Source organism: Pelophylax lessonae (genome assembly GCF_965119305.1).
Source record: "Pelophylax lessonae genome assembly, chromosome: 3".
Classification (NCBI taxonomy): domain Eukaryota; kingdom Metazoa; phylum Chordata; class Amphibia; order Anura; family Ranidae; genus Pelophylax; species Pelophylax lessonae.
The window spans coordinates 646,777,836-646,797,671 of record NC_138770.1 but is presented as its reverse complement, the minus strand read 5'-3'; the positions used below and the strand labels follow the sequence as shown (position 1 = coordinate 646,797,671).

The 19,836-nt window shown below is 44.5% G+C and overlaps 1 protein-coding gene across 1 annotated transcript in view; it reads right to left on the bottom strand.

Moving 5' to 3' along the window:
- Window positions 1-2,255: 2,255 nt before the first annotated feature.
- The window catches only part of FOXN2 (forkhead box N2), a 95,937-nt gene continuing 78,356 nt past the window's right edge, over window positions 2,256-19,836 (bottom strand). Inside the window, exons 5-7 of the mRNA XM_082252348.1 lie at window positions 13,787-13,855; window positions 7,326-7,373; window positions 2,256-2,815 (exon numbers count right to left, since the gene is read on the bottom strand). Coding sequence (XP_082108474.1) covers window positions 2,298-2,815; window positions 7,326-7,373; window positions 13,787-13,855 — 635 coding nt within the window. The 3' untranslated portion in view covers window positions 2,256-2,297. The remainder of the gene's footprint in view (window positions 2,816-7,325; window positions 7,374-13,786; window positions 13,856-19,836) is intronic.

Below are 19,836 nucleotides of genomic sequence, written 5' to 3'. Positions count from 1 at the left end.
AGCCCCATTCATGTCAATTGGGACACAGAAGCATTCATGTGGGTTCACGGTCCCAAATGCAGACAGTGTGCATTTGGAGTTATGCATCTATAAGATTGTCAAATTGGGAGCAGTTTATCAGAAAAAAAAAAAAAAACATGCAAGGAGCGCCAGATCAAAAGATAAGAGAGTCCAAATTAATTTATAGGTATTGTGCTTAAAGACAGCTAATGCGATCCGGGGGTCATAGTCATTTATCTTTTGGTCTGGCGCTCTTTCCATGTACGCATGTGTTTTTCTGGCAACCTGCTGGGGTACCCACTGGAGGGTAGCCTTGTCTGTCGTAAGCAGCCTAACCTGAGCCAAAGGGACTTTCAAATGTTTTTTGCCCCTTACTACATTGGATAAACTCATTAAAAACCCAGCACCTCTAGAGGCCCCCTTTTTTTTCCTCTCAATTCAATAGGGAGCAGCAGCAGCTGTGCTTATGCAGCCGCTGTGTCCCAACTGACATGAATGAGACTGCCTGCACAGGGGATGCATGGAACACCTGTGCATACTCATGTGGGTAAACATGGCCCTCGCATGGGCGTATGCTGTATTATGCCCCTGTGAGCAAGGTCTATGACTGGGAATGCAGAGGAAAAGGTTCAACAGACCGTTCTTTAAAACGTCCAAAAATGCTTACCAAACAGTGAAACTCCAATTGGGGCATTTGGTGGCAGTTACAAGTGTATCTGGCGACTAGAATGTGCTAAAAGCTGAGTGGCATTTTTAAACAGCCCATCTAGGTGCTACTCAGGCGTATTCCATTAGACAGGCCATTCACTGACATGGAAAATTGGCGCAAAGCCTGCTGCTCGTACTTCCATGCGTTCCTAGCTTAAAACACTAATTCTAGGGATCTGGGTAATGTGCAATCAACATATCTAAGAATTGGAGGCCTTCATCAGACACAAACATCTCTCTGATACCTGAACACTCTAAAAGAAAAAAAAATATATAAAAAAAAAAAGAAAGCCACCCAGTGCCAAATTTTACAACTCCAAGACTTTCATTCCCCGATGCATAAGGAGCTTGTATACATCAAGCTGCAACTTTCAAAAAAAAAAAAAAAAAAACACCCAATCTGGTGAATCAGTGGATATCTAGTGAATTCAAACCAATGTTGAAATATATGTTAATCATTTAACCCATATATACAGACCTTAACTCATGTGCCATTACAAATACCCATTACCACACACACGCTAACTTAGAGCGAAGCCTTTTGACAGCACACGGACATGTCATAAAATGGTTAATGCGCAAAGCAACGTTTAACCTGTGTCTAACTAGCATGCACTTATTCTTTTACTATATTTTACAAATGGAGTGTGGTTAGAGTCATGGAAGGAGATGCATCTTTGCCACACACACACACAAGCTCAGAGCTGTGAGAATGCCAAAAGAAAAATATTTGCAAGCAATAAAGAGCGTTGGATGAAAACAATAAAATGGTTCTAATAGAGGTGGGGAAACTCTTGCGAACTTAAGGAGCTGGCTACTCCAAATTAGGAAGCCAACATGCCAGGTAACCAGCGCCTTGAATGAGAACAGGAAAGATGGGCACCAGCTGTATCATTTTCTTATCGGTCCCGTTGGCGACCTGGCTCCTAGAATCCGTCCAGCTGTTTTAGAAATACACATACAGATGAAAACTTTTCAGTTAATCTCAGTCTGGTGCTCAAGTTATCAAGGACCCTGCGAACGCAGCAAGTTGCAATTTTTTTTTCAGTCCATATAAAATACAGAAGGAGGGGAGGAATTCTTTACAATTCTTCTACTCATGTGCACTCAGCACCTTTGTTACTAAATCACGTATAAATAATTGGCAAAAGTATCCCTAATACTGCAGTGTTTTATCACTTTGCCGCGTAATGTCCAAAATAAAAAAACAAACACATAACATATCAATATTACGTCAGCAGCTCATAGTGAGGGTTGTGTCACGATTTCCGGAATCCATGGAGTCGGGTACATTTTAAATCTGACTATATAGCTTATTTGTAGGAAGTTTGCAGCACGTCATGCACTCCTGCTACGTAAAAAAAAGTGGATTATTCTAAGGCAGTAATTATGGGAGAACAGACAAGTTGAGCTAGCTGAGAACAAGCAAAACAAATACAAAATAAGCCTAATTTTTTTTTATGGCTTTGATCTCCTAGAGGAAAAAAAAAAAAAAACTGGCTGAAAAATATTGCCACGCTTTGAATTGATGGAGGGAGGGGAAAAAAAAAGTACAACTGATTAAAGCAAAAACTTTGCAGGCAGGCTCACTATTTTCTATGCTTCTGGGACTGGGCTTTAGCAGTTTTTAAAAGAGAATCTAGACACGTGCGGATTCCGGCTAAATGGAGAAGCGATCCTGCGGCCTCTTTAAGCTCGTCATCAATATCTTGGCAGGCTTCTTTTCGCAGTTTTTTGCCATGCTGTTCTTTGCTAGAATTTATACAGGGCTGGGTGGCATAGCCGCTGTCGCCAAGTGCATCTTCCTCGTAGTCCATATCAGTGTCGTCCTCGCTGTGAAATCCTTCGCTGCCATCGCTTCCTGCCCGGCTGTTCTTTGGGATGAACTCGTACACCTCGTCGACAGAGGACAGGGAAGACACGCTGGAGCGTGATTCACATCGCTGAGAGTCTGTGCCGCTGGCACTGTAGTTGTGATCCTCTTTAGGATCGATGTTGATGACGGCAGAATCGCTCTCTTGGAGAGACAGAGATGCACAGTGTTTGAACGCGCTGCTGTAATTGCGTTTCTTAGGCAGCACCGCCTTGTGAGGCTGAGGCTTCTGGCCTATATAAAAATACAAGCACAAGACAGTTTACTATAACAAAAAGTTTAAAAAGGTAACTCCACTTTCATTGGGGGGGGGGGGGGGGGGGATGGGGAAGCAAAAAAAAAAAAAAAAATAATATATATATATATATATATAAAAACACCCACCCGCACGCACATATATATCTCATATAAACACACATTATTATATATATATATATATATATATATATATATATATATATATATATATATACACACACACACACACACACATACACATATACACGCGCACACACACACAAACACACACAATTGCGACACAAGTCATATTGTAGTTGAAGGTTGTTAAAATTGACCTTTCCTTTTCAATCTGCAGCGTTGTCATTTTCTGTAAAATGAAATATGGCAATCTGGAGGCGTTCTGTACACAGATGGTGTACAGAATGCCCTCTGAAAATGTAATTTCCTGCTTGTGTGATTGGTTCACTGATTTTCCAAGAAGTCTACACAAAGATACAAGCCAGATTTTGAGCATCCCCTGCAACAAAAATTTCATTTTTGGTGAGATACTCCCAAAAGGTAACATCTTAAGGGATGCAGACCCTGCCACTTTCCTTAGAGCTCCGCAGGTGCAGTAGCCAACTGAGAATTATAAAACCACTCCCATACAGATTCACTTCCCATATGGACACAGACAAGCAAACAACTATTACTTCAGAATAACAAAAAGGTAGGAATCTCCAACAAAGTTTGGTAAAATCCCTCTAAGACCCCGTGAGTACTCCGTCTGTAAAGGCGGTATTGGAGGTTCTGGACAAAGGTGGAAAGCCGAAAGGGGTGCTGTGAACCACCTGTGAGTTGAACTATAAAACAACTTGAGCTCACCTGAAAAAAATGAAAACACCCTCAAAGAGGACCAAGTCCTCTAAACAGCAGCCTGCAAAACCTTGCGGCCAAAGTAAGCATTTGCAGCTGCCAACACATCCACCTTATAAAACTTTGCGAATGTGTGCACAGACGAACAGGTAGCAGTCTGGCAAACCTGCATCACTGACTCCTGATGACGGAAGGCCCAGAGGGCACTAAGCGCCTGAATAGAGTGCGCCTTAACAGGGAAAGGAGGAACCTGACCCATAATGGAATAAGCCTGAACCACAGTCTGTCTGATCCATCTGCAAATGATCGCAGCAGAAGCAGCCAACCCTTTGCGAGGTCCATCCATGAGGACTAATAGTGAGTCTGATTTTCTAAAAGACTCTGTAGCTGCCAGGTACACCCTTATTGCCCGAACCACATCCAGGGAATGCAAGGCAATTTCCTTAGGATGCTTAGGCCTGGGACACAGGGAGGGCAACACAATGGTTTTCATTCAATTTAAAATCAGAGACGACCTTTGGAAGGAATGACGGACATGGACGAAGAACCACCTTATCCCTGTGAACCACCAGGTAAGGCGAACGACAAGACAGCACTGTCATTTCCGAAACCCTACGCACAGAAGTAATAGCCACCAAAAAGGCCACCTTCCGGGACAATGCAAGCAGGGGAACCTCCCAAATGTTTTCAAAGGGAGGCTTCTGGAGAACTGACAACACCAAATGGAGGTCCCACGGCGGCAATGGAGACCACACTGGAGGACCCAAGTGTCTCACTCCCTGGAAAAGGGTATGCACCAAGAAAACCGCCAAAGCCGAAACTTGGTCCTTGATGGCACTCAAGGCCAGGTGCTGCTCAACCCCTCGTTGGAGGAAAGCCAAGACTTGAGTCACCAAAAAGGAGTAAGGGTGAACCCTGAGGGACACCACGAATGTACGTCTTCCAAATATGATAGTAAATCTTCCTATAAGTAGATTTTCTAGCATTTAACAAAATAGGAATCACCGAGTGAGACAATCCTCTATCCTTCAGCATCTGGCTTTCAACAGCCAAGCCGTCAAAGCCAGCTATTGTAAAGCAGGATGGAAGACTGGCCCTTGCGACAAGAGATCTTCCCTAAGAGGAAGTCTCCAAGGAGCATCAGTGACCAACCGTACCAAACCGGCGAGGCCAGTCTGGAGCCACTATAATGACCGGAAACCCTTCTGCCTCGATCCTGCGCAGGAGTCTCGGCAGAAGCTTGGGAGGAGGAAAAGCGTAAAATCAGACAATACCGACTCCAAGGAGCCATTAATGCGTCTGGGGAGTCTGCTAGAGAATACCGAGACCGTGCCACAAACCTCTGCACTGTTGAGGCGAGAGGCCAACAGATCCACCTTGGGAGTACCCCACCGGAGACACAACTGATGAAACACCTCTGGATGAAGTGACCATTCCCCCTGGTCCAACGCCTGTCGTGTCAGGTAATCCACCTGCCAATTTTCCACCCCTAGAATGTGCACAGCAGAGAGGGATGGAACCTTTCCACCTTAGAATGCCGGCTACTTCCCGAGCCGCCAGGACACTTCTTGTGCCCCCTTGGTAAATGACATAGGCCACGGCCGTGGCATTATCCGAATGAATCCGTACTGGACACCCCTGGAGACCAATGATCCAGAGTCTGATCGCTCGGAGTTCCAGTACATTGATCAGTAGCCTAGAATCTTCCAGATTCCAGACCCCCCAGAGCACACTCTGCCGAGGACGCCTCCCCACCCGGACAGGCTGGCGTCTGTGGTGACGACCGTCCAGGACAGGGGAAGAAAAGATTTGCCCTGATGAAGTGCCAGAGAACGAAGCTACAAAACCAGGGACCCCCTCGTACTCCAGCTCGACAGGATCAGATTGTCTAGAGACTGAGGATTCTTGTTCAATTTTACCAGAATCTCTTTTTGCATAGATTTTGTGTGGCACTGTGCAAACGGAACCGCCTCGAAGGTAGACACCATCAGGCCCAGTACCCGCATGCAAGACCAAAGAGATGACCCTCTGCTGGACAGCAGAACCTAAATTGCCTCCTGCAATTTCTGAAGTTGTTCCAGAGGAAGAAACACTCGTTCAGAGTCAGACCAAGATAGTCCAGGCATGTGGACGGAACCAGAGAAGACTTCTGAAGATTCAGAATCCAACCAAACTTCCTCAGAGTTCGCAGAGTAATCTCCAAGTAGTCCAACAAAGCAGTTGAAGACTGCTCGCAAAAGCAGATCGTCCAGATACCCCATTATGGTATACCGAGGCAGCAATGCTAGCACCGGGGCCAATGCTTTTGTGAAGACTAGAGGAGCGGAGGCAAGACCAAAGGGCAATGCCCCAAACTGATAATGCTCCTCCCCCACGGCAAAGCAGAGAAAGCGCTGGTAACTGACACATACTGGGATGTGTAGGTATGCGTGCTTGATGTCGAGGGAGGTGAGGAAATCCCCCTGACGTAGGGAAGCCACCACCGTGCGAATGGATTCCATTTCGAACATCTGTACCCGCACAAAGCAGTTTAGCGCCTTGGGGTCCAGAATTGGACGCACATTGCCTTCCTTCCTGGGAAATGTAAACAGGTTTGAGTAAAAACCTTGAAAACATTCCGATGTCAGAACCGAAACAATCACCCCTTGAAGTGACAAGTCTTGCACTGCCCCAAAGAGATCCCCTAAGTGTTCTGGGGACAAGGGCAGCTTGGAAGGGAAGAACCTGTTCGGAGAATATGATCGAAACTTGATCTTGTAGCCGGAATGATTGACTTTGTGGACCCACTTGTCCTGTCCTTGTCTTGGGAGGTCCATGGATCCGGAAATCTGCAAAAACATCCCCCACCCCAGATATGGGTGAGGGCGCACCTAAATGCAGAGGAAGCCTTGTACGCAGGTCTGGCAGAACCTGCTCATGGCTTGCCGGACCAGGTCCTCCTAGAATCCCCGGCGGAGGCTCTGAAGGACTTAGATTCCTTGTTTTGAGACCCTGAGGCACGAAAAGGCCTCTTGTGAGCTGAAAAGAAAGGCCCTCGTTTGTGATGGGACTGCTTACCCTTGGAAGCCTGAGGAAGAAGAGTACTCTTTCCCCCTTTCCCCCTGTGAGGCCTTTGATGATGTTATCCAAGAAAGCTCCAAACAGGCAATCCCCCACAAATGGAAGATCTGATAAGGCCTTCTTAGAAGTCTGGTCCTCAGACCAGCATTTCAGTCAGATAATATGCGCAGGACCACTGCGGAGACAAATACAGTCTAGAAATCAAGGGACCCACAGACACAGATCAGGCAACTAATTTGGACCGGACCTTGCATACAACTAGAGTCTGGACATCACTGTCTGCATACCTGTTACAGGATAGTGGCAAAGAAGGCCAAAGAAAGCCACATACATGGAGTCAATTACCAATGTTGTTGGGGCCTGTTTGACTTTGAATCATACTGCTCTGCACAACAGCACTCTGCAGGGTTCTAGCATAAGATATAGGAATTGGAGGAACAACCTGGTTGCCATGTATAAGAAAAGCTATTCTTTCTTTAGATTTATCAATGGCCACAATACAAATACTAATGTATGGTTTTATCTGTATTCAGGAACTGTTCAGTGTATAAACAGAAAAAATAAAGAACAAGGAGGTGGCAAGACTTACCATCTACTCCCTCTATCTTGTTATTCTCTCCGATAGTGCAGCAAACACCTTTATAAAAATAAATAAATAAATGAGTAAATAAAATAAAGACACATTTACCTATAAAAAAAAAAAAGTCATCATATCAAATATAATGTGGACATCAGCCTGAGATTAGTGCAAAAAAGTATTTGCAGTATGCTACATTTAATAGATATACCTTTTAAAAATTAAAACCGGCGTGTACACAGAACTGTACGGCCTCATGCACACTGGGGCTCTTTTAAAATGTTTTTCTACTGGTAGGAGAAAAGCAGCTACAAAAACGCTCCTAAGCTGCATTTTTTCAAGAGCGTTTAGGTGCATCAAGAGCTTGGGCGCTAATTCATTTCATTGGTCAGAATATTATTTTTTTCTGGCCACTGAATATAAAAAATGCTCAAGCATTAAAAGCGCCTAGCATTAACACACGTTTAGACGCATCAGGCATTTTTTTTTTTTGCTCAAAAGCTCCTCTCCTGAATGCGCAACACAGGGCTGGATAAAATTTTGCCTTGAATCTAGGAGCCAGCTTAAAAAAAAAAAAAAAAAAAATTAGGAGCCAGTTTTTTTTTTAAACAAGACTTACCGGAACATGTAATATGTTCCGGAAGGTGAACTTCTCCTTTAACCCCTTCACAGCCAGGGCGTTTTTTGCACACATTTAAAAAATCATTGAGGCCTGAAGATTACATAAAACCCCCAAACATTATATATTTTCTGAAAGCAGACACCCAAGAGAATAAAATAGTGGCAGTTCTAAGTTTTCATATCACACAATATTTCTGCAAATTTTCAGAAACACATTAAAAGTTCATTTTAGGGGGCACAAAAACGCAATAAATGACCCAATCTTTTTGTAAAATATTAAAAGCAGATGTTGCGGTAAATAGATACCCAACATGTCAAACCCTAAACATGTCAGTACCCTATATTTTCCATAGGAGGTGCTTTAAAAGCCCCCTATATAGGTCATTCATTTAGCGTTCCGGTAGTCTGGTACTAGAACTATTTCTCTCTTTCCGGCATGCGCGCAATATGTTACATGTGTATCTCAATCGAAGTTTTCTGGCGTAGGCACGCTGCCGCGTTTTTGTTTGTACGCGCGTATTTATAGGGGTGGCTCAATTGTTTTTGGACGGGGGATTTCATATGCTTCAGCGTAACCTAATTTTTTACAATGAAAAAAAAAACATTTTTTTTTTTTTACTTCACTTTTTTTGTCCCCATCACATAGGGGTCCCGTATGTGATGAATTTTTTGGGTCACAGGTTCTCTTTAATGAGACATCCAGGGTCTAAAAGACCCTGCATGTCTCCCCTGTGCTCCACTGAATGTAATGCAAGGCACATCACACTGCATTACATTCTTTCCCGGCCTTGATGGCTGAGGAAATGATCAACATGGACCCAGAAGTGACAACACTTCCGGGTCAACACCTAGAAGAGGAGAGCGGATGTGTTCGCTCTCCTCCCTTCCCACTGACCACTGTACCCAGCGGCACTCGGTATGCAAGTCATTAGGACGGCAGCCCAGGTTCCAGGACAATACTTCTTGTTGCCATGGCGACCTGGCGCCTGGGGTTTGTCAAACCCTGACAACAGATTTTTTTTTGCGGTCTCTAAACTCCTGTAAAGGCCTATGTGTGTATGGACACATACAGTGGATATAGAAAGGACTCACTCTCCTTTAAAACAATCACAATTTGTTGATTTGCAGCCTGAAATGAAGACACACAGTTTTTGTTTTATTTAGCTGTATTTACTATAACATTCGAGTGAAAGATAGAACACCAACATGTCAGAAAAAAATAAAAATTCAAAAACAGGATTATAGAGTTGGAAAAAGAATCACCTTTTGCTTTAATTACTGCCTTTAGCTATGGTTCTCACTGAACGTGACTTTGAAATCGTGCTACTGCACTTGAAGTAGCACATTTTCAAAGTCGCACATCAGTGCGATTCCAGGTGCTATTTGCCTGATATCTGTGCGACTTTATGCATGAATGTCTATGCAAGTCACATCTGAAATCACAAAAAATAGTGCAGTGACCTTTTTTTAAAAATCGGTGTGGCACCGCAATTTGAACGGTTCCATTGCCAACAATAGGGTGCACCGTTGTGAACGTGGGCTTAGTCTGTTGGGAGATGTCTTTACTAACTTTTCACATCTAGACTTTGCAATATTTGCTCACTCTTCTTTGCAGAACTGCTCAAGTTTACTTAAATTTGATGGTGATGTTTGTGGACTGCAGTCTTCAAATCATTCCACAGATTTTCAATTGGGTTTAAGTCTGGGCTCTGACTAGGCCATGCAAGGACATTCACCTTCTTCTCCATCAACCACTGTATCCTCATTTTTGCTGTGTGCTTTGGGTCATTGTCATGTTGGAAGGTAAACCTTCTAATTGACAACTTTCTAGCAGAAGGCAGCAGATTTTTCGCAAAGAATTTGACAATAGTTTGCCCCCATCCATTTTTCCTTCTATCCTGACAAGTGCTCTGGTCCCTGCTGCAGAGAAACACCTCCACAACATGATATTACCACCTCCATGCTATACTGTATGAATGGTGTTATTTGGATGGTGAGCTGTATTGGATTTCTGCCAGACATATCATTTGGTGTTGAGGCCAAATAGTTCAATTTTAGTCTCATCTGACCAGAACACCTTTTTCCATGTAGCCTCAGAATCTTCAAAGGTGCATTTTGGCAAAGCTCAGTCATGACTGCATGCGGCCTTTCTTGAGGAGTGGCTTTTTTCTAGCAACCCTCCCATACAAGCCACATTTGTGGAGAATTTGTTATGTCACATGCACACAATGACCACTCTTTGTCATAAATTCCTGCAACTGCTTCAGGGTTTCTGAAGGCCTCTTGGTAGCCTCTGATCAGTTTTCTCCTGGCTCTTTTATGCAGTTTGGAGCGACATCCTGATCCAGGGAGGGTCTGCGTTGTACCAAATACCTTCAACTTCTTAATATTAGTCTTCACTTTACTTCTAGGCATTAAAAAAAGCCTTTGAAATGTTTTTGCATCTATCTCCTGACTTGTGCCTGTTCACAAATGTATCCCAGGTATTCTTTGACCATCCAGTTGATTGTTTTCTTCAGTTGCACTACCAGGGACTGAAATGCTCCAGGAAAGCTCCTTTCATGCTGAGATAACCAAAATGACCATAGTTGAAAGTCAAATGACTTTATGTGCCATTGAGAAGGTAATTAGCTACACCTGATCGAATTTACAAGTCATTTTTAGGAGGAGGGGGTGATCTTTTTTCTAGCTCAGTGATTCTGTTTTTGATTTTTTTTGTCTGATATGTTGGTGTTCTAGCTTTCACTTGGATGTTATAAGTTGCACTGAGCTGGATAAAAAAAAAACGGTTTCTGGCTTCATTTCAGGCTGCAAAGCTTCAAACTGTGATTTTGAGGGGGGGGGGGGCATTGTTTTCTATACCTGCTGCAAGTGAACATGTAAAGGAGTTTACAGGCAAAGAAAAAAAAATGCTATATTCAAAATATACCCTACAGAGCAATCCTCAGGATCAACAAGACTTTTCATTACTAACAAATTTAACATTAATAGGCAGGTATAAATAAAAAATGAATGCAGCTCTGTTTTCCTCATTACATTATTAAATGTATTTTTAATGCAAGCAGTGCAAGTACCTGACTTAGACCTGGTGTCAGACTCTTGCAATCCCTGTACAGCAGAGCTCAGACTAAGAAAGGGAGAAGAAGCTTGAGAAGCAATACAGTTGAGCAGCAGTACTCATGTGCTACCAGGAAACATGCTAACAGGAGGAGAGAGCAGAGAGTCAGGGGAATAAACCCATCAGTTTGCTTCTTCTCCTTTCACTGGTTCAGTAACAGCCTGGGGGAGGAACAAGACCTACAGTAGAAGTGTTAACCTACTGCATAAGTGAAAAAGCATGTAATTGCTCAGCTGGACCAGACTGTGCCATGCAACAGATCTGTGTAAGAGCCCATTCACACTGCAGCGGCAAGACTCTGTACTACTTCAGGGGCGACTTGTGAAGTCCAGTGCACAACGACTTCGGCGTGACTTGCACGGACTTCATATAATGAATGTCTATGCAAGTCGCCCCAAGGTCGCCCTGAAGTAGTACAGGACCCTTTTTCTAAGTCAGAGCGACTTGTGTCGCTCCTATTAGAACGGATCCTGTAGCAGTCAATGGACCGTGACTTGTCAGGCTGACAAGTCGCCTGACAAGTCGCTTTAGTGTGAATGGAGCCTAAATCTCAGGACTAGGTAAAAAGAAAAATAAATCCTTCAGCAGGTAAAGGATCCCCTATATATTGATTGTATTCATGTACTTAGCAGTTTGCCCGAGTCCAGCTTTAGGCCTCATGCACACTGGACTTTTTTCAGCGGCTGTTTTTGGCGTCAGATGTTTTTTTTCTGCAGCCAATAAACTCCCCAGCATGTTCTCCTATGTGTCCATGCACACACAGGCTGTTATCAGTAGCTTTTGGCAGGGGCTGAAAAAAAAAAAAAAAACAGAACTAGTGGGTTTTGAGAGGAGTTTTTCAGCTGTAAAAACGCTCTAACTCTATAAAAGCTGAAAAATGCAGCTACTCTGCACTTATCAGGGTTTTTGAGCCATAAGCTTTTGTGGGAGTATAGTTTTGCTAAAAAACACTACTGCTGAAAAATGCTACTGCAAAAAAGCAAAAAAACTCCTTTTAGCCCCCGTTCACACTAAGGCGACCTGCGAGGCGACCTGGTCGCCTCGCAGGTCGCCTTCCATAGGGAAGCTGCGGACCCATTCTAATAGGAGCGACACAAGTCGCTCCGACTTAGAAAAAGGGTCCGGAGCTTCTTTGGGGCGACCAGGAGGCGACCGCCATAGACTTCAATGTTATGAAGTCCGTAGCGGCCGCTCTGAGGTCGCGGCGCGCTGCTCGCACCGCGACCTCGGAGGTCGCGGTGCGAAGTAGAGTCGCCCCTATGTGAACGGGGCCTTAGAGCTACAGCTTTCAACTGGCGTTTTGATAACATCCAGTGTGCATGAGGCCTTAAATGTATCACATTCCTATGGCATCAATAAAACCCATTATGGCCCCATTCACACTTGCAGATGGGGCTGTGTGTGATTTTATATGCAGGAACCCCAGCAAGACTTCCTGACTGTTCGCTTTGGGAGAGAGCCCCAGTGAAATCAATGGTAGGCTGACAGCTCCCGAAGCGAAGTTCAGCTGCTCGCATGTCATCTCTTATGGAGTGATTACCTGCAAGTGATCAGTCCTAGATGCAGGCTGTCTACATCTTGCAGGTAATAGCGCCGTGACTGCATACACATCGCAGCAAACTTGAGTCGGGGCGGCACGACTTTGTACTACTTCGGGGGTGACATGTGCATTCCCATGCACCACGACTTCGGAGCGACTTGCATGGACTTCACATAATGGAAGTCTATGCAAGTCGCTCCGACGTCGCCCCAAAGTAGTACAGGACCCTTTTTCTAAGTCGGAGCGACTTGTGTTGCTCCTATTAGAACGGCTCCTGTAGCGGTCAATGGACCGCGACTTGTCAGGCTGACAAGTCGCACTAGTGTGAATCGAGTCTAAGGGTCCTTTTACATGGGCTTTCTGCCTGGCGGACTCTGTTTTTTTCTGCGGGGGCCGATCCCCGCTGAGAAGGCGTATGACAGGTCCGTCTCCGCTTACTTTGCAGAGACGGACCAGTCAGTTCCCCAATCTCTTCTACCGCCTGTTCGTTTTCATCCGATCCTCCAGACGGATGGAAAATAGGGTTTCCATCCATCTGGATTTAACAGACAGGATCGGATCGGATAGCAGTGGGTGTTAGCGGAGATATCGCCGCTGACACTTGCTGCTCCATAGGGGTGCAAAGAGCATCCGATCCGGTCGGCCTGAAAAACTGACAGGCGGACCTGATCAAAAATCCCATGTGAAAGGAGCTCAACTCGGCTTGTTGAACTTGACAGGTGGCACCACCTATCAAAGCGCTCATTGAGAGCAATAGGGCCACACCAAAAATCACGAGGCAAATGCTCGGCATGAGGTTGAAGTGAGGTAGTTCAGTGCAAAATACCTATTCAGCAACAAAAACAAAAACAAAAAAAACCTCAATGGGAATTCAAAAAGCAGCAGTATTGCCTCCTAAATCCCTTGAAGTGTGAACAGGATGAGGCTCATTTTGAATACCTCATTAAAAAGGTGCCATCAAAAATGCCTTTTTTCCCCCCCTTACACAAGATTAAAAGTGAACACCACTTCACCTCATTCACATTTACTGAATTAGGTGAACAGCTTCTGCTTCTTTAACCCTACTGCCTATAAATCACGATTTAAACAATTACTCAAACATAATAAACTGCTGCTTAAAACTGCTCTGCTTTAAAGTGTTCCAGGAACTATGCCAGAATTTCATGACTGAAGAATAATAAAAGCAATTCTTACAATCCAAAGCTTCATGCTTGATAGAGCTGTTTAACAACATCATTGCAGTGGCAGCATCAATGTCAGAATCTGGAAGAAAAAGAGAAATGGTTTGCCATGCTGTGCTGCATCATTTTCTGGGTCATTGTCAACCGTATTTATAACTGAATTCCAGGAAATCAGCTCCTTTGTAAAAAGTGAAGGCACACTATGAGTCAAGTCCAAGGAGCTGCATGACATCTCCTGGGCTTATCTCTATCATTTACATCTGACAATTTAATTGCATTCCTGGAAGACGGCTATCACTCATTTCTGGCTCTGACGCTGACCCTTCAGGTCTCAGCATCTTTAGCATTACAGCCGATGCAGCTGTAACGCCCCTCACCTCCTCTTGCCCAATCACAGAAGCCATTGTATAATATTCATGAACTCATTCACAAAATACAAAGGCTTCTCTGAATGTGCAGCAGAGGGGAGGGAAAGGCCATAGCTGCTCTGTATGCATCTCTCTCCTCTCTCACAACCCCCAGTGTCAGTGCAGAGCCAAAAACTTGTCAGATATAAATATTGGAGACAAGTTCATGAGATGTCATGCACCTCCTTGGACTTAACTCCTAGTGTGCCTACAATTTAAAAAAACATTTAGAATTTACTGCAGGTGCATTTAAAATTCAGTTGATCTGCGTTTTATTTTTAATATTCAATTCTTTATATATTTGCATGATTTCGCCGCAAACTTAGAAAAAGTGTCAGAATAGGGCAATAGTCAACACGGACTATGCAAGACATTCTGATCAATGTCCAGACAGGCCAAAATAATCCACATAAAAGAAAACAAAGCCCCCAACCAACTCCAGTATTTCTAAGTTGCTTCCAGAGGATTGAAAACCGATATAATCCTTCTAAAACCCTGTCATTTGGGCAATAGAATTTGACCCAAAATTATAAGCTGGCATTAGCTGGGAGGAAGTCCTTGGAAGGAGTCGAAGCATCTCTCAACATATATTTAAAGCATAAGATCAGATTTGTGGGGCCCCAGTGAGGGAAAGGCCAGTGGAACCACCCTTATGAAGAGCCGGGTGCACTTTTCGGGGTCTCTAAGAGAAAGATCAAGAAATAGCAAACTGCAAGCACGGGGACAATGGGAAAAAAGTGAGTAAGAAAGTAAGAGTGTCAGTAAGAGCCTGTGTGCGTGTGCCTAAGAGCCTGTGTGTGCGTAAGAGCCTGTGTGTGCGTAAGAGCCTGTGTGTGCGTGCAAGAGCCTGTGCGCGTGCAAGAGCCTGTGTGTGCGTGCAAGAGCCTGTGCGCGTGCAAGAGCCTGTGTGTGCGTGCAAGAGCCTGTGCGCGTGCAAGAGCCTGTGCGCGTGCAAGAGCCTGTGCGCGTGCAAGAGCCTGTGCGCGTGCAAGAGCCTGTGCGCGTGCAAGAGCCTGTGCGCGTGCAAGAGCCTGTGCGCGTGTGCGTGCAAGAGCCCGTGCAAGTGCCCGTGCAAGAGCCCGTGCAAGTGCGCGTGCAAGAGCCCGTGCAAGAGCCCGTGCAAGAGCCCGTGCAAGAGCCCGTGCAAGAGCCCGTGCAAGAGCCCGTGCAAGAGCCCGTGCAAGAGCCCGTGCAAGTGCGCGTGCAAGAGCCCGTGCAAGTGCGCGTGTAAGAGCCTGTGCAAGTGCGCGTGTAAGAGCCTGTGCAAGTGTGCGTGTAAGAGCCTGTGTGTCTGCATAAGAGAGTGTGTGTGTGTGGTGGAGACAGAGTGTGTGTGTGTGTGTGTGTGGGGGGGGGGGGGGGGGCGGTCTCGCCTTGCCTTTGGCAGCAGAATACCACTTCTAGATGTGGCCTTATATACAGAAGGGTTCCCCTATTTTTCATTATGCTGAGTGGTCTCATGTACTGCCTCTACCAATCCAGTAAACCAGTTTATGTGCATTGGTTCCCCTTAATTATTCAATGAAGCGATTGCATCCTCCATTGTTTTATGTCATTTACTTTACTAAGCCCGGTTGATTTGCATTTAACCTGTTTCAAGCGGTTTTTGCATTCCAATAGACTTGTATAAAAGGAGAAAACTGTTCTGAAGCAGACAAAAGTCCAACAACACCAGCCCTTTACATGACAAACCTGAACATTGCAACCTACTATGGGAAAATGTGCAAGCAGATGTTACTAGTTTTAATTGGGGCAGCACAGTTGGTAAGCGTTTAGCACTTCCGCCTTGCAGCGCTACAGTCATTGGTTCAAATCCAAACTACGGCACTACCTGCCTGGAGTTTGAAAAGTTCTCCCTGTGCCTGCCTGGGTTTTCTCTGGGTATTCCGGTTTCCTCCCACATGCCAAAGACATGCTGGTAGGTAATTGGCTCCGGTCTATAATTGGCCCTAGTAGGTGTATGTATGAATGTGAGTTAGGGACCTTAGATTGTAAGTACCTTGAGGGCAGGGGCTGGTGTGAATGTACAATATATATGTAAAGCACTGTGTAAATTGAAGGTGCTATATAAAAGTACCTGTAATAAACAAAAACATTTCAAATAAAATATACAGTGGGTACGGAAAGTATTCAGACCCCCTTAAATTTTTCACTCTTTGTTATATTGCAGCCATTTGCTAAAATCATTTAAGTTCATTCTTCTTCCTCATGAATGTACACATAGCACCCCATACTGACAGAAAAACACAGAATTGTTGACATTGTTGCAGATTTATTAAAAAAGAAAAACTGAAATATCACATGGTCCTATGTATTCAGACCCTTTGCTGTGACACTCATATATTTAACTCAGGTGCTTTCCATTTCTTCTGATCATCCTTGAGATGGTTCTACACCTTCATTTGAGTCCAGCTGTGTTTGATTATACTGATTGGACTTGATTAGGAAAGCCACACACCTGTCTATATAAGACCTTCCAGATCGCAATGCATGTCAGAGCAAATGAGAATCATGAGGTCAAAAGGAACTGCCTGAAGAGCTCAGAGACAGAATTGTGGCAAGGCACAGATCTGGCCAAGGTTACAAAAAGATTTCTGCTGCACTTAAGGTTCCTAAGAACACAGTGGCCTCCATAATCCTCAAATGGAAGATGTTTGGGACGACCAGAACCCTTCCTAGAGCTGGCCGCCCGGCCAAACTGAGCTATCGGGGGGGAGAAGAGCCTTGGTGAGAGAGGTAAAGAAGAACCCAAAGATCACTGTGGCTGAGCTCCAGAGATGCAGTCAGGAGATGGGAGAAAGTTGTAGAAAGTCAACCATCACTGCAGCCCTCCACCAGTCGGGGCTTTATGGCAGAGTGGCCCGACGGAAGCCTCTCCTCAGTGTAAGACACATGAAAGCCCGCATGGAGTTTGCTGAAAAACACCTGAAGGACTCCAAGATGGTGAGAAATAAGATTCTCTGGTCTGATGAGACCAAAATAGAACTTTTTGGCCTTAATTCTAAGCGGTATGTGTGGAGAAAACCAGGCACTGCTCATCACCTGTCCAATACAGTCCCAACAGTGAAGCATGGTGGTGGCAGCATCATGCTGTGGGGGTGTTTTTCAGCTGCAGGGACAGGACAACTGGTTGCAATTGAGGGAAAGATGAATGCGGCCAAGTACAGGGATATCCTGGACAAAAACCTTCTCCAAAGTGCTCTGGACCTCAGACTGGGCCGAAGGTTTACCTTCCAACAAGACAATGACCCTAAGCACACAGCTAAAATAACGAAGGAGTGGCTTCACAACAACTCCGTGACTGTTTTTGAATGGCCCAGCCAGAGCCCTGACTTAAACCCAATTGAGCATCTCTGGAGAGACCTAAAAATGGCTGTCCACCAACGTTTACCATCCAACCTGACAGAACTGGAGAGGATCTGCAAGGAGGAATGGCAGAGGATTCCCAAATCCAGGTGTGAAAGACTTGTTGCATCTTTCCCAAAAAGACTCCTGGCTGTATTAGATCAAAAGGGGGCTTCTACTAAATACTGAGCAAAGGGTCTGAATACTTAGGACCATGTGATATTTCAGTTTTTCTTTTTTAATAAATCTGCAACAATGTCAACAATTCTGTGTTTTTCTGTCAGTATGGGGTGCTATGTGTACATTCATGAGGAAGAAGAATGAACTTAAATGATTTTAGCAAATGGCTGCAATATAACAAAGAGTGAGAAATTTAAGGGGGTCTGAATACTTTCCGTACCCACTGTATAGTCAATAGTTTTGACAGGCCTACCTGAACCCTTCAGCTCCTCACCCCAACCTCTTTTTTGGTTACAATACAAAGACAGATCGTACTGCAGCACATGCTCACTTTTTCCCCATTCCCGCCAAGATGTTCAGCTGCTGGGACTGGGGAAGGGGAGCCTCGTGTAAGCACCAAACTGACATGTAGGAACATAGAAAGGAATATAGACTCTTTTTCCAGATCTACCCAACTCTGGTGAGTCAACAAGAGGAGGAGGTTGCAAGCATACCCAATAGTACCAAGTATTTCACTTCTCTTCCTACCACAGTGAATAGTTGTAGGGAGCAAGGAGGAGCTAGTAAATGCTGCTGGCAAGGAAGGAGCTAAGTGAACTTTTTATGAACAGGGACAAAAAAAAAAAAAAAAACACACCACATTTCAAAAGAACTAGCAGATCCAGAGATATTGCCAGCTAACCTTGTGTACAATTCTAGACTCCTGTGAAAGTTTAATGCGGTTGTTAACCTCAGGCATGAAATATGAACAAAGCAAATCCCTCAATAATGCGTACTTGTCTCTATCCAGAGCACTAGGTGTCATTTCTGTCTGCGGTCTCATTCCTCTGCTATCAGCATGAGTCACTTCTGACAAGTTTTCCTGACACTAGGAGACAAAAGGTGACAGGGGAGGGAGCTCCGGCACACAGCCTGTGATTGGCGGCCTCAGCTCTGCTCCTGTGTATAAGGGGTGTGAGCCTTGCCTTCAATCTGCCCTCACTGAGCTCTGCAGAGTGTAACTTCAGCTCTCCATTCCCTGCTTTCTGAAAGCTCAGACAAGCTGTATAAATGCTGGACTTTGAATGGCTGTAGAGAAGAGAAGACTTCAGATAAACAGACACAACTTACGCAGGAGGGTTTGTTTCATCTCTATGCATCAGTCACTTCACTGGGTATTTGTAAGGGTTTACAACCACTTTACACGGTCCTGCGGGCTGATAATGGCTCCTCTGGACCCCGGAATGTAGTACTCAAGAATAGTAAAAGGGAAGAAGAAAGGCTCCAATAGTGTGATAAAGTCTCAAAAAGATTTTATTACCCGTCCATCGGGTTCAAGACAAATAAAATCGTGTAACACACTATCCCTGGTGGTCAGCGGTGCGGGCCGCACGTCCTCCTCACGGAATAACGGCTAACTTCCGGCTTGCGTTCCAACTGGGGTAGCGTGATGACGTTATGCGGTCCAAACTGACGCGTTTCGTCACTTCCGGTGATGTCTTCAGCACCGCTGACCACCAGGGTTAGTGTGTTACACGATTTTATTTGTCTTGAATCCGATGGACGGGTAATAAAATCTTTTTGAGACTTTATCACTCTATTGGAGCCTTTCTTCTTCCCTTTTACTATTCTTGAGTACTACATTCCGGGGTCCAGAGGAGCCATTATCATCCCGCAGGACCGTGTAAAGGGGAGAGCCACTCAGCCCAGAGGGCAAACAAAGCCTGAAAGGTCTTAGTGTCATATAGCACATAAGACCCACGTTATCTGGTAAGTGACCCATCTTATTCAATTTTGGAACAAGCAATCGATACTGTGAAAATCAAGACAGAGCACTTGCGCTTTTTGTGGATACCACTTATTGAGGACATTAATTGCCTGAGCATAATCACCTTTTATTGATGGACTTTTTCATATAATCATTTTTTCCCTTTACAGATTGTTGATTTTTTTGATGATATTTATTGGAGTCACAGTCACTCATTTATATGATCCACTGTTACGTTTTATACATTTTAATATAATTATATCCAATTTTATACTATTTAAATACGTTTTTAACAATCAAGTGATATTTATGAAGACACATTGGCACTTTACAAGCACAGGTTAGATTTTATTGTTTATTTTATTAGCAAGCGTTGTATTTTGG